General features: G+C 38.4%; 1 protein-coding gene across 2 annotated transcripts in view; it reads right to left on the reverse strand.

Moving 5' to 3' along the window:
• Window positions 1-26,461, reverse strand: part of INTS9 (integrator complex subunit 9) — an 86,382-nt gene that overhangs the window by 54,345 nt on the left and 5,576 nt on the right. Inside the window, exons 3-6 of one of the 2 annotated variants that reach the window (XM_058164809.1) lie at window positions 12,538-12,598; window positions 10,460-10,522; window positions 4,157-4,296; window positions 490-576 (exon numbers count right to left, since the gene is read on the reverse strand). In XM_058164809.1, coding sequence (XP_058020792.1) covers window positions 490-576; window positions 4,157-4,296; window positions 10,460-10,522; window positions 12,538-12,598 — 351 coding nt within the window. The remainder of the gene's footprint in view (window positions 1-489; window positions 577-4,156; window positions 4,297-10,459; window positions 10,523-12,537; window positions 12,599-26,461) is intronic. The other variant, XM_058164810.1, reaches the window with a different exon arrangement.

The raw sequence follows: 26,461 nt of genomic DNA on the forward strand, positions 1-26,461 counted from the left end.
TCTGGAGACAATGGCCCTGAAGCTGACTGATAGCGTATGAGGCATATTAGGGTCTTCTAACTAACCACGTGACCTGAAGCCCCCCCCCCCTTTTTTTTGTCCCAGCATATTGTTTTTTCGATGAAGTAACATTTGAGCTAGCTTTTTTTAATCCTTGCCTTTGCTGACCCTTCAGCCAACAGAGCAATGCCTTGTTTTATTCTAGATCTGCAGGATGGCTGCCGATGTTCTGAATATGTCATCTGCACTGGTAGAATCCCATCCCTTGCCTCAGTCACCTCAAACTGAAACACCCTCACATAGCCTGGCAGAGTTTTCTTTGCTGTCTTGAGAAATCCTTTCCCAGATAAGCTTGCCTGATGATGGCCAAACTCATGAGGGCTGTGGATAGAATAAGGAAACGAACTATAAAAGAATTAGTGAGCTCCTAGAGACGCCTTTCAAAAGGATGAGGAAGATGAAGATGGGAAAGTGGAAGAGTGAACTTACCGTTGCACCTCCTTATTCTTCCACAAGGAGGCAGACTGAGCCTTTGGCACTCGCTCTATAAAGTTGACCAATTCCTCCATAAGAAGCCTGAAAATGGAAAACGGCAGCTGAAGTCCTCAAAATGAAAACACAGCAGGCTGACACACTAGAACAAGGGTCTCCAACCTTGGCTACTTTAAGTCTGGTAGATTTCAACTCCCAGAATTCCCCAGCCAGCAAAGCAAAGATTTGCTGGCTGAGGAATTCTGGGAGTTGAAGTCCACCAGACTTAAAGTAGTCAAGGTTGGAAACCCCTGCACTAGAATAAGTTTCTGAGGATTTTCCAAACAGCTGAATCATGCATGGTTTGATTTCTCAAACTTGACCAATTCTTCTTTGAAGAATGCTTCCCCAAATGAAGCATTCTTAACAGAGTGGATGAATATTTACCTAACTGATCAGTGAACACAAGACCAGCTAGGTGATACTGCTGCAACAGAGGCAAATATGATTTTAGGCTATGTGACAATATTAATTTATTTAAAATAATTACAAGTTATCTCCTCGGGTAAATTTTGTCAGCTATTCCATTTCAGGTTTTCATAGCAGCTACACTGTGGCTTGTTTCATTAAGCTTTACTGCCATTACCCTGGCACATTGGTTACAGAATTCATCTGTTCTAGAAAGGGAGCAGAGGCTGCCAGGAATAAGAGATCTCAGATGACCATTGAAGGGTCAGAGTCTAATTCTTTTACCTGTTTCCTCCATTGATTAAATTAAGTGGAATTACTCCCATGGAACCATTGATGGATGGATGCCAATGTTGATCTGACTGTCAAATCACTACCCAACCATCAACATTGTGACAGTACCAGTAAATTGCCCAATACAAAGCCCAAATGTGAAAAATGATCCTATCCTGAAAGACTCTCTTAGAAGAAATGAACTGGTCAGAGTACTGTCAGAGTACCTAGCCATCAGCACTACTTATTATTGTTTTAATGTCAATAGTTTTTGTCCGTTGTACCATGGTTGTTGCACTATCCATTCAACTTTAATTATTTATAGTTGGTTCTTTATTTTGCCATATCCCAAATGCAAGTTTAGAATCAACAAGTTGTTGGTCTCTTTTTCTGAAGTGACTAGAAGTGACACAGAACACAGGCAGCACCTGTTATTTTCTTCTCTTGAATCCACTAATTGCTGCATTTGCTCAAAGATCACATGTGCATCTGATTTGCACATATTCGTTTTGCTACATGCAAAATTCCCTAACAGTAACAATAGTAAAAGTTTGTAATTTACTATTGAAAGCAAATATCTCAGCTACAGTTCTTTGAGCTAAGAGAAGCAGTTACCCGCTGAATCATGTGCCAGAAAGTAGGATGGGACAAAAACAAATTTTAATTTCTTTGTAAATAGACTTGAAATTGTGGTACTTAAAAAGTTCTATTCCCCATATTTTAATTTATTCCCATGTGTGGCAGCAAATTTTGAAGAAATTCTGAAATTCACCCACAATTCTGAGTGCCACATCTGCACTTCTTATAAAACATAATGGCTCTGGTAACATCCTAACTCAATTAGTACCCAAAGTAAACAAGAAAGCATTTGTTGTTGCTGTTAGATGCGAAGTCCTGTCCTACCCATCGCAACCCCATGGGCAACGTTTCTCCAGGCCTTCCTGTCCTCTACCATCCTCTGGAGTCCATTTAAGCTCACACCTACTACTTCATCTGATTCCATCCAGCCACCTCATTCTCTTATTCCAGCCATCCCCTTCTTCTTTTGCCCTCAATCTTTCCCAGCATTAGTCTCTTCTCCAGTGAGTCCTTCCTTCTCAAAGCATTTAGTAACTGCTCTAAAGCCATTACTGATGGGGCCATTCTTGCAAAATCACAAGGCATACCATTTCTAAATCATTCTGTTTATGTCTGACTTCATTTAGTGTCTTTCTCTAGTTACTAGATGCAGAGTTAAAAGGTGGGTGGTTTCAGAAGATGCCAAAAGTGGTGGACCACACGGGAAATAAATCCTATGAGGAAAGGCTGAAAGATATTAAAATACTTAATATGCAGAAGCAAAATACCAGATTGGAAATATAGAATAGAATAGAATAGAATAGAATAGAATAGAATTTTATTGGCCAAGTGTGATTGGACACACAAGGAATTTGTCTTGGTGCATATGCTCTCAGAGTACATAAAAGAAAAGATACGTTCATCAAGGTACAACATTTACAACACAATTGATGATCAATATATCAATATAAATCATAAGAATTGCCAGCAACAAGTTATAGTCATACAGTCATAAGTGGAAAGAGATTGGTGATGGGAACTATGAAACGATTAATAGTAGTGCAGATTCAGTAAATAGTCTGACAGTGTTGATGGAATTATTTGTTTAGCAGAGTGATGGCCTTCGGGAAAAAACTGCTCTTGTGTCTAGTTGTTCTGGTGTGCAGTGATGATGATACAGTGTCTAGTTGTTCTGGTGTGCAGTGATGATGATACAGTGCAGTGATATGATACAGATCAAATATCTAGGAGGCAGACTTCACAGGGCAGAACTAGCTTGAACAGTTAGATTGGAAGATATCAACAGGTAGATTCTGGTTAAGCATTAAGTTAAATAACATGATGACAAATACATTACCAAATGGATGGGCAGGGAAAGGAAGGAACCAGATAAACATTCCCCCATTCTACTAGAGTTCTTTAAGCACGGGGAGACTGAGGCCTATGGATTTCCTATAAAGAATGGGTCTCTAAGGCTTACAAGCCCCTCTCCAGTTGTAAGATTTTATTATTCAATCTCAGTGAGTGCTTAGGCAGCCCTCCCTCTTGGACCCACTAATAATCTTCAGCAACTTGCAAAATTTGAGGACTGTCAAATGATTCGTTTTGATTCCTTTTTCTTCACAGTGGTAGGACCATAATCTTCATGGCTACCATTCTTCAGTACTGCAACACTCATAACACTCGTATAACTTTGCCAAATGCTCAAGTCCAGATTGATTTTCAACTTTTGGGAAACAAGGAGTTAAACTTGTGCATATGCTTAGAGTTTCAAAGACTTCTTTAGCTTATTTTCAACCCAGTTAAAAGTTCCTTAAGAATTTCATACGCACAAAATTGGAAAAAAAGGAAATACAACAACAGAGGAAGAACTGATAATCTTAGATTGTGCCGAGATGGACAAATTAACAAAAGAAATTAAAGAAAAGGAAGATACAGAATATTATGTAATATGGGATAAATGGTAAAAGTGGCTGGAGACTAGAAAAAATGAATAGTGATGAAAGGGGAGAAATAATAAGTGGAAGATATATGTAAAATAGTGTATAAAATATACAAATTTAATATTATAAGTGATAGGAATTACAGAGTAATAAGGGATAATGGGACAAGAAGGATATAAATATTATAAAGGGAATTGGGAGAAAATGTAAATATTAGGAGATCACCGCTACAAAACAGTTGTAAAAAGGGAAGGTACATTATGTGTTTTCTGTTTTTCTGTTGTATTGTGTTATAAATGAAAAACTTAGTAAAAAAAAGTTCCTTAAGTTCATGAGAAGCAATGTTTCTCTGCTGTCATTATCCCTTCTCTTTCCCTTTGCCACTTCTTTCAGCAGTGGAAGAAAAGGATTAAATAACACTGCCTTAAGTGGATTTTTCTTACCTGCCAATCTGCACCGTTGGCTCAGTGGCATACACAGTTCCAGTGAACCCAGTGTGTTCTGTGATGTAGGGCAAGGCCATCATGCAGTGATAATTGGAGATCAGGATCACATCCACTGTAGACAGGTCAATCAGTTCCATCTGAAAATACGACCCAGAAATCATTTGGAAAAATAGATTTTTTAAACTTAGCCCTCTCCATGTTCTATATATATATAGATGTTTTCTGAGGTTTTCGCGGGTGTTTGTATGTAGGTCTTTGGTTATTCGGGTTTTCTCCCGTGTAAAATTGGAAGTGTCTTGGCGACGTTTCGACGAAGTCTCATTCGTCATCTTCAGGCTTCAGCTTTGTGCTTCTGGGAGCAATTTGCTTCTGGGAAGCAATTTCAAGCTGAAGCCTGAAGATGACGAATGAGACTTTGTCGAAACGTCACCAAGACACTTCCAATTTTACGCAAGAGAAAACCCGAATAACCAAAGACACACACACACACACACACATATGCGCCACATGGTAATATTTGAATTAAAGAAATCTTACCTACCATATCATTAATCTGAGAAGTCTAACACGGACAGAATATGCCTTCAGATTATTGTTAGTTCCTATTTACGTAACACACTGTTCTATATAAACAGTGTGAAGAATTATCTGGTTTTTCACCTTAATTTTATTTATATATAGCTCAGATCTCCAATATGGTGTTTGAGGAGCTAGGGAACCTTCATACACCTCCCTTGCTGTCCAATGAGTTCCTGGCCCCACTTGACATTTTCATTAAAAAATATTAAAAACAGGAACTTGGCATCTTACAAAGAAAACTGCTAGTCTGTGTATCCTCTTTATTTCTATGAATGCCTCAGAGCCACCTGAGAACACAAAAGAAAAAAGTGATTTTTCTTTTCACAACTGAATAGCCACAAACGAAACATTGCATTACTAAAGTCCATGGAACGAAAAAGCCTACATGAACAAATGTCTACAAAAGTACACACATGTAGTGCCATTTAGGCATCAAATTAGTGTCTCTTTAATGTCAATTTTCTAACATGGGGACAGTGTTGTTTTTTGCTTTTGATTTTTTCCCAAGGTGGTTATTAATTCCTACTCACTGGATGGTGGCACTGACTGAAATACTCCGAAGAAATTACCCCTTCTGTGTATTACCGGTGAAATTATTGGCTTTCTGAATAAGAATATGCTGAATAAAAGATATCCAGCCTACCTATCGATTAATTTTGTTAGCAGAAATTCTAATAGAATGGATAATCCATTCCCTGTAAAGTTTCAAAGTTGAATACTTTGAGTAGCCTTTGAGACCTTTGAATGGCATGCATGAATGGCCAGGCCAGAACAACCCAGGGCAAAAAGTAATTTTAATGTTAAAATTAGGGGGTCATTTACTTAAATATGACAGATGTTCACTTAATTAACTACAGCAAATATGGTAACTTTGTTTACTTAGTAATTTCCACATTTGTATGTTTATAGTATATATGGGTATAAACATATATACAATTACATATTTTTCTAAAGACTGCTGGTAATTTAAGACTCCATTCAGGTTTTGTCTCAAAGTCTTAGAATAACCAGACATTTGCACTCACATTAGAACTGGCCAGTGCTTTGGATTCAAGGTGAAAAAGTGTTCTGGAGCAGGAGTCTCCAACCTTGGCAACTTTAAGCCTGGCGGACTTCAACTCTTGCTGGCTGGGGAATTCTGGGAGTTGAAGTCCACCAGGCTTAAAGTTGCCATGGTTGAAGACCCCTGTTCTGGAGGGTATGGGGGGCTGGGAATGTAAGACCTCTCAGCAACTGCTTAAATCAAACACCCCTAAGATGAGTCTATTCAAGGAGTTCCTAACAGGTAGGATAAGAATCTCCAAGCCACATGTTCAAAAGAACCTTTTTGCCTAGAAATCTGAAATATTGTACCATCTTGGTATGCAGCAGACTTCCCCAGGCAGTGCCCTTCTACTTTGCTGGATTATAATTAAAAAGAAAAAATTCCACACTGAAGGAAAAGTAGGTCTACAGAAAATCCTCAGAAAATGAAGATGCAGCTGAAAGGCTGAACTTTCAAACTCTTGTTATGTTCTCTTCTTTACAGCATCTGAAATTAATTCCTCTGTCTTGCTAGCTCTAAAACCTGTCCAATTTCAGGGTTGGAAATGAGCTTAATCGTTTTCAGACTATTCTGCGAGTACAGGAATAGAATCAGATAAAATGGATTTGCAAGGCTGAAGAAAAAAGATTTTGCTTCCTGTAATAAGAAATATTTACAGGTATGGCTGGGACATTGGTGGACTCAATCTGGAGAATTTACCAGAAGCTTAACCTCTAACTCAGTTATTATGGAGCAACTAATAACATTCAATAGTCATCAAGCAGAAAAAATTATCCGTACACAAATCTAAACTTACTGATTTGAAGTTAATGGTGGAGAAATCAATCAAATTGGCTGTTTAAAAACCAAATGCCTCCTGATAACTAATTACCGACCTGGGGGGGTTCCTTTTTATGTTGAGATTAAAATTGCATCCATGAATGATTGTTAAAATTAATACAGTGCAGAATCATGACTAGAATTGGAGAGATTTGCTAAAACGGATATTAGAAAAGTTTCTCATAGAGAACAGTTGTTTGGTTCCCTTTAACTTAATGAACTTGTGAAATCTGCCACTAAAATAAAATAATGGGCATCAGTTTTAGCCTTGGGAAAAAATATTTAGATGCCATGATATGTCAATACTTACAAAGATTAGAACTGTGCAAACCAGTCCCCGTGACATTCTATGCAAGCAAAAGTTTGGCATCAATGAAGCAGGATAGGAAAATGCTTTTGAACTTTGGCGTTGGAGAAGATTTTTGAGAATACCAAGGACAACCAAGAAAACAATTTAATCGACCATGGGGGGTGGAGGGGGTGGGAATCTCGGTTTCTCACTTGAGGCACAAATAACTAGGTTCAAACTGTTCTGTTTCAGATACTTTATGCAAAGACTCAACTCTCTGGAAAAAGTTCTAATGCTTGGAAAGGTGGAAGAAAAGAGAAGAGCAGAGCCAGCAGCAAGACAGGTGGACTCACTTACACTGGCAGTGAGTGCACAATTAGGGGACCTGAAATAAAGGCTAGGGATAGATCGTCACAAAGAAAATCAATCTATGTGGTCACTAGGAATTGAAGATGATTTGACCGCAAAATAATCAATCAATCAATCAATCAAAAGGAAGGTCAAACAAGTTAATGAGTGAACAGGCTTATTCTAATGGTTTTAGTCTATTAATTCAAAGGAATCTTCATATGCAGAATCATTGTTTTAAAAATGGGATAAACAGTAACAATAATAATAATTTATTAAATTTATATACCTCCAGGTGACTCTGGGCAGCTTACAGTTGTTAAATACCCATCTCTTTTCCTGCTTATGAATTTATGAAACATCCAGCAAGTTGCTAGGTGAAGATAATCAGATCTTAACCCGATCCATCAAAGCAATCTCAAAACTATTAATCAATGTGGTGCACACCTTTCTCCAGCCTGGAGGCAAAATACATACTAGGTGTCACACTCTAAAAAATAACGGATGAGGCTGGGACAAAAATTAACTTTGTTTTTATTCCTTTTATATAGAATAGAATAGAATAGAATAGAATAGAATAGAATAGAATAGAATAGAATAGAATTTTTTATTGGCCAATTGTGATTGGACACACAAGGAATTTGTCTTTGGTGCATATGCTCTCAGTGTACATAAAAGAAAAGATACGTTCATCAAGAAGGTACAACACTTACAACACTTAATGATAGGATACAAATTTAACAATTAATGGTAAAAAACTTAATGATAGTCATAGGGTACAAATAAGCAATCAAGAAACAATCAATATCAATATAAACCGTAAGGATACAAGCAACAGTTATAGTCATACAGCCATGAGTGGAAGGAGATGGGTGATGGGAACAATGAGAAGATTACTAGTAATGCAGACTTATTAAATAATTTGACAGTGTTGAGGGAATTATTTGTTTAGCAGAGTGATGGTGTTCGGGGAAAAACTGTTCTTGTGTCTAGTTGTTTTGGTGTGCAGTGCTCTATAGCAGCGTTTTGAGGGTAGGAGTTGAAACAGTTTATGTCCAGGATGTGATGGGTCTGTAAATATTTTCACAACCCTCTTTTTGACTCGTGCAGTATACAGGTCCTCAATGGAAGCCAGATTGGTAGCAATTGTTTTTTTATTTTGATTTACATTTCGATTTAATTAAAATAAATCTTTATTACTATATAAAGTTAATAAAAATAAATCAGATTACTCTCCAAATATCTTCTAATAATTTAAAATTGTTAAAAACTAAGGTTTGGTAATAGCTTCCAGAGGTTCCTGAAGGCTATACTCAAATCTTTTAACAGCTTCAATTTGCCATTGGGCTTTCTGATTGTATAAGTCTGCCTTAAAAGGTAGGAAGATTGACATTTAGAAAAGATTGAAATAAATTTATATTTAAGGGGAGGGGAGTTGAAAAAGTTCATCAGAACAAAATCAGCTTCATTTTTAACTTCAAAACTTCCATCTGACATAGAGAGATTTCTTCCATTTGATTATCTCACCCAAAACAACATGATTATTCTTAATCAGAGTCCCATTGAATGGGAATCTGATTAAGATGCTCATTATCTTGCAGATTTTAACTCCTTTTCTGGATACCCTGGGTATCCTTGATGGCCAGAAGAAGACATTAGCCAGAAATAAACAGTATAAACAGAAACAGAAATAAACATGAATTGCCTTATATCAGTTAAGGGAAAAAGCACTATATATATTTTAACTCATTACACTTTGAAAGAAAATAATGGGGGAAACAATCAAAAAGCAATTTCCATAGCGACATAAATATATATCTATATACACATACAGATCCAGTATATTACTACCTTGGAAGCACGCAACATTATACAAAGTGTGATAAAAGAAATGTCAATTAAGGGAAAGACATTAACAATACAAACTCTGTATACTACAATACTATGACTGTAACTTTGTTGCTTGTATCCTTACAATTTATATTTATATTGATTGTTTCCTGATTGCTTATTTGTACCCTATGACTCCCATTAAGTGTTGTACCTTATGATTCTTGATGAATGCATCTTTTCTTTTATGTATACTGAGAGCATATGCACCAAGACAAATTCCTTGTGTGTCCAATCACACTTGGCCAATAAAAAAAATCTATTCTATTCTATTCTATTCTATTCTATTCTATTCTATTCTATTCTATTCTATTCTATTCTATTCTATTCCCAATTCCATTCTTCTTGCCAAATCAGGCACATACAGGAGTATTACTAATTTCAGTGGGACTCACTCATAACCAATGAGGATATAATTACAGCCTAAACATATAAATGTACCTATACTAAAGGAACCACTGGGGTGTTAAATAATGGCAGGAGTTCTCTAGTATCTTAGGTAAGAAAAATATTTTTTTTAAAAAAAACCTGATAAAAAAGGCAATACCAGAAATTGAACCAGGGAGCTTTTGCAGACAAAAGCAGGCATTTCTTTCTTTGAACCCTAACTTTTGGCTACTAGTTGAGTAGAGAAAAACAACCATTTCAACCTGAATTCCACAATTGAACTTTATAATACAGATTCAATCAATTCTAATAAGAGTGATGAACTGGTCTATCTCATAGGGCTGCTGAAAGACATTCCAGCATGGGATCCGTGAGCTCTTTTGAAAATTAGGATATAAACATGTTGGGACTATTATTATTTTATTACATTAGAAAATGGGCAGATCCATAAACTGGCTTCGGGGGGAAAAGAAGCAGAGTTAAGATTTGGGATTCTGATTTCCTTAGACTGAAACAGGAGTCACATGTAATTTGACAAAAAGCTCTAATGCAGGGTTTTCCAATCTTGGCAACATTAAGACATGTGGACTTCCCAGAATTCCCCAGCCAACCATGCCGGCTGGGGAATTCTGGGAGCTGAGGTCCACATGTCTTGAAAGTTGCCCAACTTGGGAAATCCTGCCCTAAATGTTTTGGGGGGAAAAGATAGCATTTCAGTAAGAGCTTATGATTATTCTTCTAGAAATATTTTCTCCTGTTCAAGGTAGATGTTCTGGACCACCCCTAACTCACAGATGCCACTTTGACATGAATACAGAACTAGTAAGCAATCAGATTTCTCTGGGGTTATACTGCACTTCTGGTTAGAACACCAATGCTTCCACCATCAACTACCAAAGCACTAAGAGAAATACTTTAACTTGTGTCCAATAAGGAGACCCACCTCTGGCAAACAAAATTCAGGAACAGAGTCCACAAATACACGTCCAGAACAGTCTTTCAGCTCCTAGGAAATGGGGTAGAAAGAAAATAGAAATTTAACCGTAAGCAAATAGACCACGAGGACATTCAACACTGCGTTAATGGGTAGTGTTATAACATTTTAGAAGAAAATTGCAAAATAATTCATCAGTTAGTCAGATGAGGTAAATATATCCTAGGAGATGCAGCTCCACTGGGCGACTACCAATCCAATCTTTCTTCCTTGACCTGGCATTAGAGCTGAACAACACTGGACCTCAGCAAAGGCTTAAAAGTCAAAATACGGTCCATTTTTAACCAAAGACTCTGTCTGGGCACAGTTGAAAATTACCTCTGTCTCCTGTTGATTTGTATTATTTTTATTCCTTGGCTCTTAGATTCTTTGCTTTCTCTACTAACTAAATCCTCGTTTTTCATTCATTTGGCTTTCAGGACTGAAGTTGTGCTTTTAATTCCTTAGCAAAGTATGTCCACATAATTATTCTAGATTCTTCACTTTCAGGTCAATTCAAGCAGCCTGTGCCCCTTTTCTTAACATCTGGATCACTAATTGAAGCACATGCAAATAGGTCTGAAATGGAATTATTGCCACAAATGGAAAACTGTACTAATTTTACCTCTGTGGAAGTAAAGAAAAGTTGTGCTATGTCTCTGTATAATTCTAAAGAGAAGGGGATTTTTTTGGAGGAAGGATTCTCCATCTATGAAATCACAGCTTTGATTTCCAAACACAACATACTATCTTCCTCCTTCAAATATCCAGCATTAAAATTTGGATTCAGTTCTTAAAAAACTCTCAATAACTTTGCCAAGTTATACACATCAGCAATTGTGTCTGACAGAAAGCCCTTAACCTTCTCAAGTGAATTTAGAAGATGAATAATGGGTAAGCAAGGGGAATTTCAATGCCCCAATGAACACTGGATTTAAAATAACTGCATCTAAAATGCAGCAAAGACCAACATTCTCCTTACAAAATAAAGTGTTCACCTTTAACCCCAACTCCGTTCTGAGCAGAACTAGGGAAGTAATTTGTCATTCTAAGCAAATTAGCTCCTTAGAATGTTCCCTATCGAGGCTAAATCAAATTACTCTGAAAGTCCTAATTTTAAACTTCTTACTATGTGTCCCTTTGGATTCTCTCAAGGATCAGAGTCACTGCAGAGTCAGTCAGGTGTTGTGGTTAAATGATGAATTAGTGCTGGGAAGACCCAAGTTCAAGGTGAATCATGATAATTAAGGGGGTGACTTCCAGATCTTTAAGGGGCGTATCTGTCAAGCCCTTAGCAGTTACTGTACATTAAAAAGGTAGGAAAAACTGGCGTTTGTATTACAGAAATCTTGCCTACTGGTTATGTTTACTTTAACAACCCTTTCATCTCTTAAGTTAATTAGGGCAAAGACTCCTTTACCTTTCTCTCGCTTCTTGATGCAACAGGAAGGCGATTACCCATTATCTTGATAAAGGCAGGAATATACAGAGGTCCCAAAGTTAAAATATTCTGTAAAGCAACATCTTTCCCAAACTCTTGAGATGTTCATTGCAGAGGAATCTTAAAAGGTGCCTTCAAGAGTTTCCAAGGACCATAAGGAATCTGCTGGGCAAAGGGGCTTGAAACAAATCTTCCAATGCATGAGATCTGGCCATACAGGGAAACTTGAGATGACTTCACTAAATCTTTCAAGGGCCACGTATTATCAAGCTCAGGCACGCCCCCTTAATACGAGTACAATTTAAGCAATACCTTGGAAATAGACAAGGAACTGTAATTGTCCCAATGCATTTTTCCTTTGTTATAAGACCAGGGAATATTAATCAAACAAGGTACAATTTCCAAGAGAGGTAACTGAAAAAAAGTAAATGGAAGGATGATATTTTGTAACGTATTTGATTTTCCTGCTCAAAATTGGACTTGAAAATGCTGCTCATTTTGATGACAGCTTTGTTTTCTTCACTGGGTAAATGGATTTTGCTTGGAGATGGTTTCATTGCCTAATTAGTTAAATTCACTGAGAATCCTAATCCCATTGGTACATTACCTTGTCCAAGAAAAGGCTTCCATCTTTTAAGATCCATCCTGGGAGCTTGGATAGCCTTGGACTGTAGGAAAGTGAAAAACATTGTTTTAATCAGCACCCATTTTCCAAGATCTGCATATAAAACATTGATACGGTACACGCTTCAAAATAATATTAAGTAAGCATTTAAGAAAAAATTGCTGTAACAGCAGCTTGACTAAAAGCTAAAGATTTACTTCAATGTTTTTCAAACTTGGCAAGTTGAAGATATGTGGACTTCAACTTCTAGTATTCTGTTTTAAGAGGACAAAACTTTAGAAGAAAGTAACCTAGAACTCTAGATTATGACCATGAACTGTTCCAAACCAATTAATAATATTCTCCCAGTGTGGATACAAGTGATAAATAAAATGACCCCACACCAGAGGTGGGTTTCAGCAGGTTCTGACCAGTTCTGGAAAACCGGTAGCGGAAATTTTGAGTAATTCAGAGAACCAGTAAATACCACCTCTAACTAGCCCCACCCCCATCTATTCTCTGCCTCCCGAGTCCCAGCTGATTGGGAGGAAATGGGGATTTTGAAGTAACCTTCCCCTGGAGTGGGGTGGGAATGGAAATTTTACAGTATCCTTCCCCTACACGCCCACCAAGCCACACCCACAGAACCGGTAGTAAAAAAATTTGAAACCCACCACTGCCCCACACTATCCTGGCATTTCACTGCATGCTAAAAAACAGGGAGAAAAATGACAACAGAAACATAGTTCATGACAAAGGTGATTATCACTCTATTTATTACTAAACAACCTGTGATCCATTAGAATCTTCTTTATCGAAAGAGAGAAACAGAATGACCATGGGAGGATTGATGTCTGATTTTTCTCATCATTTTATTGAAGGGAACTTAGATATAATTTTTTGAGAACAGTTTTGCAGAATTGTTGGATAGATGAAATCTATACATTCTTCCATAGTTCTTGCTGGCAAAACCATACCTTCTGGTAATTCTATTTTATCAATTTTTATTTTCTATTTTATTTTCTATTTTATCATCAGCAACCGGAACAATCTTGAACTATACACACTTAAAACCATAGAAATGGTGGTAGATTTCAGGAGAAACCTTCCTATACTACCACGTCTTACAATACTAGACAACCCAGTATCAACAGTAAAGACCTTCAGGTTTCTAAGTTCTATCATATCTCAAGACTTAAAATGGACACCTAACATCAAAAACATCATCAAAAACGCATAACAAAGGAATTTTTTTCTGCGCCAACCCAGAAAGCTCAAACTGCCCAAAGAGCTGCTGATTCAGTTCTACAGAGGAATTATTGAGTCTGTCATCTTGGCTCTGCAACCAAACAAGACAGACACAGACTTCAACGGATAAGAACTGCAGAAAAATCATTGCTACCAACCTGCCTTCCATTGAGGACCTGTATAATGCACGAATCAAAAAGAGAGTTGTGAAAATATCTACAGATCCCTTACATCCTGGACATAAATTGTTTCAACTTCCACCCTCAAAACGACGCTATAGGGCACTGCACACCAGAACAACGAGACATAAGGACAGTTTTTTCCCAAATGCCATCACTCTGTTAAACAACTAATTCCCTCAACACTATCAAATTATTTACTAAGACAGTATTACTATTATTTTTCTCATCCTTCCTATTACCTATCCCATCACACTTATGACTAATAACCATGTTGCTTGTATTTTTATGATTTATATTGTTCTGTTTCCTAGTATGATTTGATTGCTTATTAATAACCTATGAGTATCATTAAGTGTTGTATCTTATGATTCTTGATGAAGGTATTTTTTTTATTTTTTTCCTTTTATGTACACTGAGAGCATAAGCACCAACGGCAAATTCCTTATGTGTCCAATCAAGAATTCTATTCTCCGGACACTGGAGCCTCAAGAGGCGGACAACAGAAAGGCAGAAGAACAGGAGGAGCCTGATCCTAGTGCACACATGCGAAGAGCTGCCAGAAGGCAATAGCAGCTGCAGAAAAAAGGACAATTTGGGAGTAAGGCCAGAAGATGATTGACCCTCCCATAAGGCTTAAAAGAGCAGCAGTTGGGTTCTTTGTAGAAAAGCAACGTCGATTTCTGTGCTTCTTATCAGTGTCTCTTGAACTTTGTGGGGTTTTTACCAAGAAAAACCTTTGGCAAGTTGCTAAAAACATCAAAGGTTGGTGATAAGGCTGATGGACTGGTTATTAAGAATTTTGTTTTGGACTAAGCCGAGAATGAATTAATTCTCAGCTGTTTTAATAAAATAAGTTTGTTGAAAACTGAATTGTGTTTAGTAATCACTACTTGGGCCTTAGTCACAACAGACGCTGACAGACACTGCCATAGCAAATGGTTAAAATTCCCCTACCCCATGACTTCAAAGTTCTGCTTCCTAATCGTGGGATTCTCATCCCAAACAATAAGCCTCACTTGTCAAAGCAAATGGAGACTTTTTCAATATTACAGAGAGCATTTTCATTCACTCTGATGGATACAAATCTTGAATGTACTGTCCTACCATCAGGGATCGGTGTTGCTGCAATACTGAGGATATTATAGCAATGGCAACATTTCCATCTCTCCTAAACTTAGTGAGGATCAAGTTAGTAACAAATGTCTTTCCTGTTCCTCCTGGTGCATCAACGAAAATTATTGAAGAAAGATTGCTTTGCAAGCCCTTACACATTATCATATACTGCTCTTTGCTCATTATTCAACAGTGGCTCGCTGTATAGTATAAATTCCTGTTGTTTGTCTCTGTTGCATTGCAATTCATGCAATAATTCCTGATTGACACCATACTATTTGTTGATTTGGGCAAGTTACATTCTTCAAGGGTTCTTCCCAATTTCCTAAGTTTTTCTTGGAAATACAGAAGAACCTTTTCATGATGCCTCTTATTGATCATGATTGTAGGATCATTAATATTTCTCCTCTCAATTTGGAGGAAATCTTCAGACACTGCACTCTTGAACTGATTCCACATTGTGAATTGTTGATTTTACTGTTTGACTGCAAGATGACAAACAAATCTCTCATAGCTTTGGGGAGTCTTGTGTTTTCAACATCTTGCGTAGTTTGTTGCCAATGACCATCAGCTTGCAACAATCCTCTCTCTGTCTGCAGACATCTCTGAATAATGGAAGGATATGTCCATTATGAGTCTTCGATGATTTGAAAAATAGTAGCCCCTTTATGTGATGAAGAGGCAACCTCAAGCAGTGGTCAACACTTTGTGGAGAAATCGTATACACTCAACCAAGAACATTGGTTACAAAAATTCCAGAGAACTCCAGAGAACTTTTCCCTATCCTTCCTTCTTTCCCATCTTTTATTATTCCAAGCGTAGAACCTTGGAATATCCATTTAGTTCAGCATTTTTGCAAATGGATCATGTTTGCAAAGATCCATGAATTCTGTTAATGTGGTTTTTGTCCTATCACTATTAAGTACACAGCAGTATTATCTCGAAAGAATAATCAATGCTTTTGTGGAAGGTGCACTTGAAGGCAAACAATAGCCAGTTCCTGTGCATGAATCTGAAATCCAAATATTGATACAACACCTTCATTGGGACCTAATGTATCTGCCTGTCAAGTGCTATGTGATTTTTGTCTTCTCTGTTCAAAGTGAAAACTGCCCGATTACGCCCCTTCCTGGTATACTTGATGTTGGATTTGATGGATTTGTCAGATGAGCATACTATTGAGATGTCAGTTGGACACCCTCAATAGTTGTGTATTCTGGAGTTCCACCCATTAAGGAGTTTTAGGTCAACTCTGTCATCCTGCTTGATGTACTTCAATTCCTCCTGTAGATCGGATATTAATAATCACTACACCTTGTATGCTGATTGAATGGCTTTTGGTACTGCTTACTGAATGTATCATTTCCCCAACATCTTGAGCAATTGCTGTAAAATGGACTATGAATCATATGCTTTAATAGCAATTTATGCAGCTCTGGATGTTCATTTAGGTCTGGTATTTTGGCTTGCACAAAAATATCATAGCTGCCTTGGCTTGGACGCTTCACCAAGCTACAGCAAAGAGTGCAAATGAGAGAAATCCTGCTTTTGGTATCCATACTTAGCCAAAGAGACCATGTGTTCCAGAGTGATACTTCAGGAACAACTTTGTTTTCAAGTGGAATACTCGCAATTAAATCCAGCTGATCATTTGGTTGCTGATTTTAAAAAAAATGCTTTGTATTTCTAGCCAGTTTGAACTGCATGTAACTGTAATGTAAAATGAAGTATTGCATACCGCCGTATATACATCATGGCATCTTGACATCATTTCATCATATATCTTGGTCCTCCAACAAATGTTGGAGAGAGGATGATGTGCCTTCTGATGTTTCTAAAATCATCATCATCATTCAATCAGTCAGCCTGCTGTATGTTGTTGTTCTCAAGATTGCTTGATTCATTTGGATGTAAGTCAGCCTCAATGCTTTCAATCTCAGCAGTCATGTCAACCATGTATTGTTGTAATAGACATCCTCCTCTTAGAAGGTTATTAAACTCATTCTCATGGTTTATTATTCAATATGCATAGTAATGCATTGCCGTTAAGTTTCTTGTTGATTATCATTTGAAACTGATGATGCCAGCCATCATCTCCAAGAGGAAACAAAAATATGTACTGAAAACTGTCATGGGAGAGATGGGACTCTGAAATTATTTGCAAACCACCTTTTTTTCTTTCAACATAAATGTACTGGGCAGGAACCGTCTCCTTAGAGGGCTATGGCAGGGCTGGTCTACTTGATCTCCAGGAGCTAATGGCAGGACTGGTCTCCCAACCTCTGTGGAGGGGTAGGGCAGGATCACTCAACTGAAGATCCAGGCAGCAGCTTGGCAGTGCTGGAGTACTGAAGCAGCCACAAACCTGCCAAATTTCAATCCCATAGGAATCATAATGCTAATGCTTCCTGACGTACAGTCATTATTTTATTCATCTTAACTTTGTTGTACTCATTTTTGTACTACAAGCAAAATTCCACAGGATAGGCAAAAATGTAATGGAAAATATAATAGCAAAGCTCTTTTTATTTGAAAAGCAAGCTATACATTTGGGAAGAAAACATGTCCTTCATGTCACTAGTAAACAGATTACCTTGAGTTTAATGGTAAGAAACAGTTGAAAAATGCAAGAAGATGGGCAAGGGTTAAGGGGGCTGATGTCAACTTCAAACTGAACCTGGCACAAGCCATTTTGTTGGTTCTCAGTTGCCACACAGTATGAGAGGAGGGGAAGGAGGCTGGAATGCACTGCCAGACACAACAGTGCTCTTTCTCCTGGGAACCAAGGTAATCTCCACAGGTGTCAGATGGATGGAGAGGATTGCCTAGGGAGCCTGCCAATGAAACTAATTGGACAATGTGACCTGTTACACTTCTGGAGGGGATCATGTACTATTTTAACTATACTGAAACCAAGAGAAATATTCAGAGTTGGTTTTACGTTTAATTGTGCCGATATGATGTGCCCAATAAAGAAGTTCTTTGAGAGAGACCTGAGTCTTGTAGTTCTGATTTGCTTGGGCTCGTTAGTCGGAACCTTGATATTTGACTGACACCAGAGAGACACAGTTTCTACTCCATCTGCAGCCACAGCAGCTCACTCGGTGATTTTTCAGCTCAACCTACATCACAGGGTAGTTGTGAAGAAATATAACAAAATCCAGCATGATGTATGTGCCTTGAGTTCCTCAACAAAGATAGGTTATAGATACATGCCCTTGTCCATGTGCCAGAAAAGGGGCATATAAATGTGGCAATAAACATATCCAGTCTTTCTTTCTTTCCTTCCTCTCTCTCTCTTTTCTTACTCTCTCCTTTTTCTTTCTTTCTTTCCTCTCTCTTTCTTTCCTTTCTTTTTTCTTTCCTTCCTTCCTTCCTTCCTTCCTTTCTTTCTCAATTTATTTATATATTTTCCTTAACATGCATTAATACTTTATGAACAGCGTATTGTCTGGGTGTATTTGCTTAACATAAAAGTATATAATATAATAATATATGAAACATAAACATACCTAATAGTATTTTTCCAATTTCTAATTTCTACTTCTATTATCCAACCATTGATAAAATAAATCCCATGTTTGAAAGTATTCTGTATATTCTTTATCTTTTCTCTTCAATGTCAACCTATCCTTTTCTGCATAATCTAGTATTTTTTTAACTACATCTTCTTCTATGGAGTGGCTCCTCATTTTTCCAATGTTGCGCATATACAATTTTTGCTGCCATCAAGATATGCAATATATATTTCTTTTATTATATTTTTCTGTTACTATACTATGCCTAACAAAAATATTTCTGGCTTATAATCTATGTGTTGCTTTAACCTTTTTTCTAACTATGTATGTATTTTTGTCCAGTATCCAGTATGTATTTGCGGCCGGTATCTGCTTACATTTCCAACATTTGGCGGACATGTTTTTAAACATCTTTGCCAATCTAGCTGGTGGCAAATGCCACCTATAAAACTTTTTATATACATTTTCTTTATATGTAGTTGCCATTGTCAATGTATAGTTTCTATCCCAAAGTTTTTGCCATTTATCTTATTCTATAGTATATCCAAAGTTTTTTGCCCATACTATCGTTTCTTTCACCTGTTCATCTTCCATTTTTAAACTTACTAAAAAGCGATATACTTTCTTTATTAACTTTTCATCTGTTGCTAATAGTATTTGGTCAAATGCTGTTTGTTCCTTATGAAACCATTTTATAAGAAAGCCCTTTCTTTCTTGTTGCTTCTTTAAGAGCCACATAGAATAGAATAGAATAGAATTTTTATTGGCCAAGTGTGATTGGACACACAAGGAATTTGTCTTGGTGCATATGCTCTCAGTGTATATAAAAGAAAAGATACGTTCATCAAGGTACAACATTTACAACACAATTGATGGTCAATATATCAATATAAATCATAAGGATTGCCAGCAACAAGTTATAGTCATACAGTCATAAATGGAAAGAGATTGGTGATGGGAACTATGAGAAGATTAATAGTAATGCAGATTCAGTAAATAGTCTGACAGTGTTGAGGGAATTATTTGTTTAGCAGAGTGATGGCCTTCGGGAAAAAACTGTTCTTGTGTCTAGTTGTTCTGGTGTGCAGTGCTCTATAGCGTCGTTTTGAGGGTAGGAGTTGAAACAGTTTATGTCCAGGATGCGAGGGGTCTGTAAATATTTTCACGGCCCTCTTCTTGATTCGTGCAGTATACAGGTCCTCAATGGAAGGCAGGTTGGTAGCAATTATTTTTTCTGCAGTTCTAATTATCCTCTGAAGTCTGTGTTTTTCTTGTTGGGTTGCAGAACCGAACCAGACAGTTATAGAGGTGCAAATGACAGACTCAATAACTCCTCTATAGAATTGGATCAGCAGCTCCTTGGGCAGTTTGAGCTTACTGAGTTGGCGCAGAAAGAACATTCTTTGTTGTCTTTTTTTAATGATGTTTTTGATGTTAGCTGTCCATTTTAGATCTTGCGATATGATAGAACCTAGAAATTTGAAGGTTTCTACTGTTGATACTGTGTTGTCTAGTATTAAGAGCCACATGAAGAGTCAATTCCTTGCTGCTGGGTATGCAGGGGATTGCAAGAGTGGCAGGGAAACTGTCCCAGGACATTCCAGATGACCACCATGTGACTGCAGCAGCAGCCTGACCACAGTAGCAGCCTGAAACAACCACAACTTTCCCCAATTTCATTTCCTGGGGGGGTGGTCATGGTTCCTGGCTTTTGGACTCATTCTGTACAGTAACCTATTTGAGGTTGCTTGGTCCAGAAAGTGGTTGCCCTATGATTCACCATTTCTCTTACTTAAAGGTTATGACAGCCAGGATTTTAGTGGTGTAGGTAGTCCTCGACCTATGACCACAACGGGGCCCAAAATTTCCTTTTGCTAAGCATGGAAGTTGAGTTTTGCCTGATTTTACATTTTTGCCACAGCTGTATTAAGTGAATCGTGTGGTCATTAAGTGAATCTGGTTTCCCCCATTGACTTTGGAAGCCAGCTGGGAAGGTTACAAATGGTGATCACATGACCCTGGGATGCTGCAACTATGGTTAATGCATGCCAGTTGCCAACACCCAAATTTTGATCATGTGAACATTGGGATGCTGCAATGATTTTAAGTGTGAAAACCAGTCACAAGTAACTTTTTTCAGTGCCGTTGTAACTTCAAACAGGCACAAATGTGTAATTTCAGTGCTACCTATCTAGAGACTCTTATAGACTACAGCACTCTAGCACAATTCCTTGCAGTTTACAAGATTCTGATTAAAATGTAGGATATACAATGATAAGCATAATTTCCCTGTGTCTATTCTCCAACCAGTGTCTTCAGATTAAGAGCTCTATGAAAAAGTGCCTGCCTGAATAGGCAGGAGGATGTCATACACATTACTGGAGTGGGCCATTCTAAAAGGATCAAGCCAAAACACATATAATGCATTGTTATAATATAATCTAACTACCACAACAAATATAATGCATTGTTTCTTGATCCCTCCCCAATCTTACATGAGAAGGAGACCCTCAACATTCCTATTCAGGACATGTAGCCCGGATGGATAGGTTTTACCTGAAGGAGACAGATCTAGATTTACAGCATTTGAATGCCGAGCCATGTAGATTTCATGAGTTAAAACCAGTGGTGGGATTCAAGTAATTTAACAACTGGTTCTCTGCCCTAATGATTTCTTCCAACAACCAGTTCGCCAAACTATTCAAAAAGTTAACAACCGGTTCTCTTGAAGTGGTGTGAACTAGCTGAATCCTACCACTGGTTAAAACTGCACTTTTAAATGATAGTCAGAAGCCTACACTGGTAGCCAGTGCAGAGCTATCAATCATGGAAGGTAACACTAATATAATAATAAGATAATGGTAGCCCTCATTCACCAATATGCGGGTTGTTACGTTTTGTATCAACTGCAGTTGTTGGGTAGTCTGCAGAAGGCACAGTAAATAAAAAAAAAGCAAATTGCAGCACTGTATCATAATACAATTCTAGAGGTGATAAGGGAAGGATTCACTGCCAGCTTCCAGGAAGGGCCATAGCTAGCACATCAATCAAAGCTGGCCAAGACTCCACTAGCCATGCCCTCCACCTCATTGTTTCTGTAAGTTTGGGAGAAAACCAATGTGCTAGCTATGGCCCTTCCTGATCTTTCAAGGGAGCACAACTCTTAACACAGCATAGAGTGAGCCAGATGATTTCCGGGGGAAAAATAGCAAGTCTGCCTTAACAAGGTTGAACCTCATCCAATTTCTTTCCCTCCATCTCCTCATAGCTTCCAAGAATCAGGTCAAGACTCCAACTGCATATTCAGCTCAGGCCAGGTTGGATCTGAATACGACCTGTGTGACAAGAGACCTCAGCCCCTAATGACAGATGACCTCTGCCTGTAGCTTCAGATATATGTTAAAGAAGAGAGGAGAGAGAATTGAATTCCATTATGCAGCACAAGTAAGGAATAGATTCCTTTCTCTTCTGCCACTATAAACCAGTAACCCTCCCACTCCAAAGCAATGTAGAATGAGATCACGACGGACGGTATTAAAAAGGTCTAAAAGAAGCTGGAAGGGTTGCATCTATGGGGTTAATGCACTAAAAGATCTGAACTAAGCCTCTCCGTTGCTTGTTCATGTTCCTACCACAAAAAAGGCCTAGCCACAAAGGACAAAAAAATCCAGCAAAAATTTCCTGAGAGAAATAAAAAGTTTGGTTGTACTGTTGGTCTTGAGTTAATTACCGTATTTTTGGACTATAAGACGCACTGGAGTACCAGACGCACCAAAATTTCAAAGAGAAATTTTCAAATTTTTTTTTCAAACAAGAAAAAAAAAAGTTTTTGCCCGCCTTGGCCCCCAGGAGCACTTTGCAGGCCTCCCAAACCTTCTGTGCGTCCCATTTTTACAAAAAATGGGCTCGTTTTTTGAGTGCTTCTGGGGGCTGGGGACGGCAAAAACGTGAGGCATGGGGGGGTTTGGTAGGGCAAAAATGGGCCCGTTTTTCACAAGAACAGGGCCTGCAGAAGGTTTGGGAGGCCTGCAGAGTGTTCCTGGGGGCTGGGGAGTTTTTCCTGTTTTCCCTTGAAAACGGGAGGGCAGGGTTTCAGGAGGCCAAAAAAGGCTGTATTCAGTGTATAAGATGCACCAACATTTACACCCTCTTTTAGGGGGGAAAAAGTGTGTCTTATACTCCGAAAAGTACGGTACTCGCCTAAAACTGGTCCATGATGCATGGCTGATGTGAGAAGACTGAAGGGCTAATTCCAGGTTTGCTCTCTTGGGATAAAGAATGGCATACAATTGCATTTGATATCCATGATATTGATATTGTATGCATTACATAAGATAAAATATAAAATTATACATTATTTTATATAGACACTATACCATATTTTTGCAAAGAGGGGCTTTTTTAAAGACAGAAGTATGTTTTAGGGGTTGGTTCAAGAATTTTATCTTCCATATTTATAAGTACAAGGTGTTCCCAACTGATTAGAGTATGTAAATGAGCAGTGGAAAAGAGCCACATTTTCTATAATATTGAGGTTCTTTACCAGAAGCTATCAAAATAAAACAAATCTCATTGATGGACTGCTAACATTATAATGAAATGATTGATTAATTCCAAATAGTTCAACCTCTCTCATAAATAAAACAAGCAGCTGTGTGATTGATTGATTGATTGACTGACTGATTATGTGCCATCAAGTCAACGTTGACTCTTAGCTACTAACATAGATAAATTTTCGACGTTCTGTCTCCAACCTGGTGCTTCAGTCTTCCAAGTTGCTACGCAGCTTCTTTCAATCAAGAAAGGTTAACAGTCTCCCTGGAAAAACTGGGCTTCAACTTATTTGTGTTTCAAGTAAGCTTGTGTTAATTAATTAATTCAAAGTGGCCATTAGCTTTAAAGTTCTTTAAACTATAGCACTGGGATATGTTAGGCAATGATTTGACAGAATTAATTCTTCCCATCAGGACCAGTTGTTTAGGGAAAGCCTATTGAGACTACTACTCCTCATTAGAACCAAGGGAAGAGGTACCAGGTATTCTCCATGGCAACCTTTGGAATATTCTACCCTACATTCAGCCCTAGGTGATTTGATCGAAAATACCGTATTTTTCTGAGTGTATGATGCACTTTTTTCCCTCCTAAAAGAGGCTGAAAATTTGGGTGTTTTATACTCCAAATGTAGCTTTTTTGAACCTTTTTTTCAGCCCTAATCAGGCGCTAGTGAGTGAAGCCTGCTCCCTCCACTCTCAGCTGTGAAGCTTTTATTCAGCCCTAACAAATGAAGTGATCTCTGTGGTTTGCCTGCTTTTCTTGTTGCTTCTCTCTCCAAAGATCAGTTAGGGGATAAAAAGCATGTGTGCTCAAAACCAGTGAACTAATGTGCTGAAGCTGACCAGACTAAAGACGCTAGTAGATGAATACTTGGTAGGCAGATTTTTTTCCCCTATTTTCCTCCCCAAAAACTAAGCTGCGTTTTATACTCTGAAAAATACAATATCTACTGTAAATATTTTGATCACCGGAATGACATTTTTTTTACTTTGCTTTTGTAATTACTGTTAATCTCTGATTTTAGTGGTTCTGTGTGCCATCAAGAGTCCTTCAGGAATAAGATGGGGTACAAATATTGTTTGATTGACAAATAAATACAGTACTAAGTTCTACACATAAGAAAAATAAATCAAACACCCAAGTCTAGGATGGAAATATCTGGCATGATAATACCACTTGTGAAAGAGGTATTGTAGAAGAACACAAACTTCATATGTGTTACCAGTTTATTTTGGCTGCAGAAACATAATGCTGTTTTAGAAAGCAGAAATAAAATTATAGTTTCCAAATCATGGGAAGTAATTGTTCCACTATATTTTACATATGTCAAACCCAGCCTTGAGTATTGGGTCAAGTTTGGGCACCACATTTTAAAGAACATATAGAAAACTGGAACTGACGCAGATAAGGGCAATGATGATGACGATTAGAGAACTGCAAGTCTTACATGGAACAATTAATGGCTAGGGAAAGATATGAGAACCAGTGTCAGACAAGGGCTAAGAGGTTGGACCAGATCTGAAGAAACCCAAGTTCATGTCCATCCTCAGCCAAGGAAGCTCATTAGATGACTTTGTGGGGAATCAAATTGGAATAAGGAGTGCTGTGTAGGTCATCTTGGGATTGTGGTGGAAAGTCAGAATTTAAATCCAACAGTAATAAAAATAAGAAATAAACATGACAGCCCTTTTTAAACCCCGTAAAGAGTGTTACATAGAAGGTCAAGATGAAAGCTTGTACCAGAAGGCAGAACACGGATGCTGAATGTGATTACATCCAGCTCAATATAAAGCGCATAACTGCTAACAGTAAATTTTAATGTCTCGAGGATAAAAGCTATTTGACAGTGGAACCAATAATGTGCTCCTGCATACAGAGCTGAGTCCTGAGGAACAGATGAGAAAGATGGTGACAGAGGAGCAGTTTCAGATGCTTTAAGTTTTAGACTTCAGGAAAAATTTGGGGACAAACAGGTAACATTTATAAAAGTTACCATAAGATATGGTAACTTTTTGATCAAGCTTCGTAAGTCTTTCAGCATAGCGCTGCATTCTTTTTTTTTTTTTTTTGGATAGGTAGCCAAGGAATGCAGTAATAGAGGCTATGATTCAAGAAGGTCAAATGGAGGCTGGTATATCTATTGGCTTGAGCTGGTAAGCATATTTGGTATTACAGGTCACAAGTATTGTCATAAGAAGGCTGCCGTGAAGGGATTCTACTCTTACAACCCTTTTATGAGCAGACAAGCAAGTGTTTTGCCTGTATTGTCTCCTCCAATCCTCTCCAGGCCACGATCCATTACTCTTGGCAGATGGGTGCATTTCCAGGCAAGGCACTGAACTGCAGTCACTTACCATATTTATTTTTTTAGAACATTAGGTGAGCCCCGGAGGCATCCTTTCAAGAGCATCGGAGAAAAAAAATTGTACTGCATCCTTTAAAATAAAGAGGATGCTAGAGGTTTGAGTCGCAGCATTCAAAGAATATTTTTGTTGTGTCTTGCCCGCCCTCAGAGCAGCCGGGGCCTTCTTACCTGCTCCCGAACACGGAGGAATGTATGCCTCCCGGCCCCAGTCCTGGCTCCATGCCCACACAAACTGCAGAAGAAGGAGCATCTCCCTCCCCCAGCCCTGACTCCATGCCCAGGCAAACGGAGCAGCTAGACCCCTCCCCCTCCTCCACAGCAGGTGAGCCTGAGGAGGGTTTACTCCCAACAACAGCTGATTGGAGTGACCCTCGCATCAGAAGATTGGAGAGGTGGAGGCAACAGAAGGAAGGGAGGGGCAGGCCTTAATGAGTCATGGAGCCACACCCCATGGCCTATATAAAGGATCTGCTTTCTGGCAGTCTCTGAGTCAGGCAAAAGTCGAACTTATCTTGCTGAAGTCACTTACTGGTCTCCTGCCTGCTCTGAGGACTTTGCTAGGACTTTGGGCAGAGCTGCAGAGGCAAGCCTGATTCGGATTTCCCTGACCCAGCCGTCAGCGGAGGAGTGGGACACGACAATTTTCTTTAAAAAGTCAGATGGGAAGGAAGGCTAGCTGAAGGCTGTCAATATTTGGGTGTCGATGGGTAGTACAGCACGTTGCCTATTTCTAAAAATGTATCCCTTGCTTCTTCTCCATTAGAGACCACTAGAGATTGGACAGCCATTTGCCCAGAATGTTATAGGGCAGAGGTCGGCAACCTTAAACACTCAAAGAGCCACAAAGGTCCTAACCGGAAGCCTCCGTTCAATTCTGGAGCCGACCGGAAGTCCAGTTTCTCCATCATAGTCTCCTCCTAGTGTGGTGTCCTTTTTCCTCTGCTGAC

Source organism: Ahaetulla prasina, chromosome 1 (genome assembly GCF_028640845.1).
Source record: "Ahaetulla prasina isolate Xishuangbanna chromosome 1, ASM2864084v1, whole genome shotgun sequence".
Lineage (NCBI taxonomy): Eukaryota > Metazoa > Chordata > Lepidosauria > Squamata > Colubridae > Ahaetulla > Ahaetulla prasina.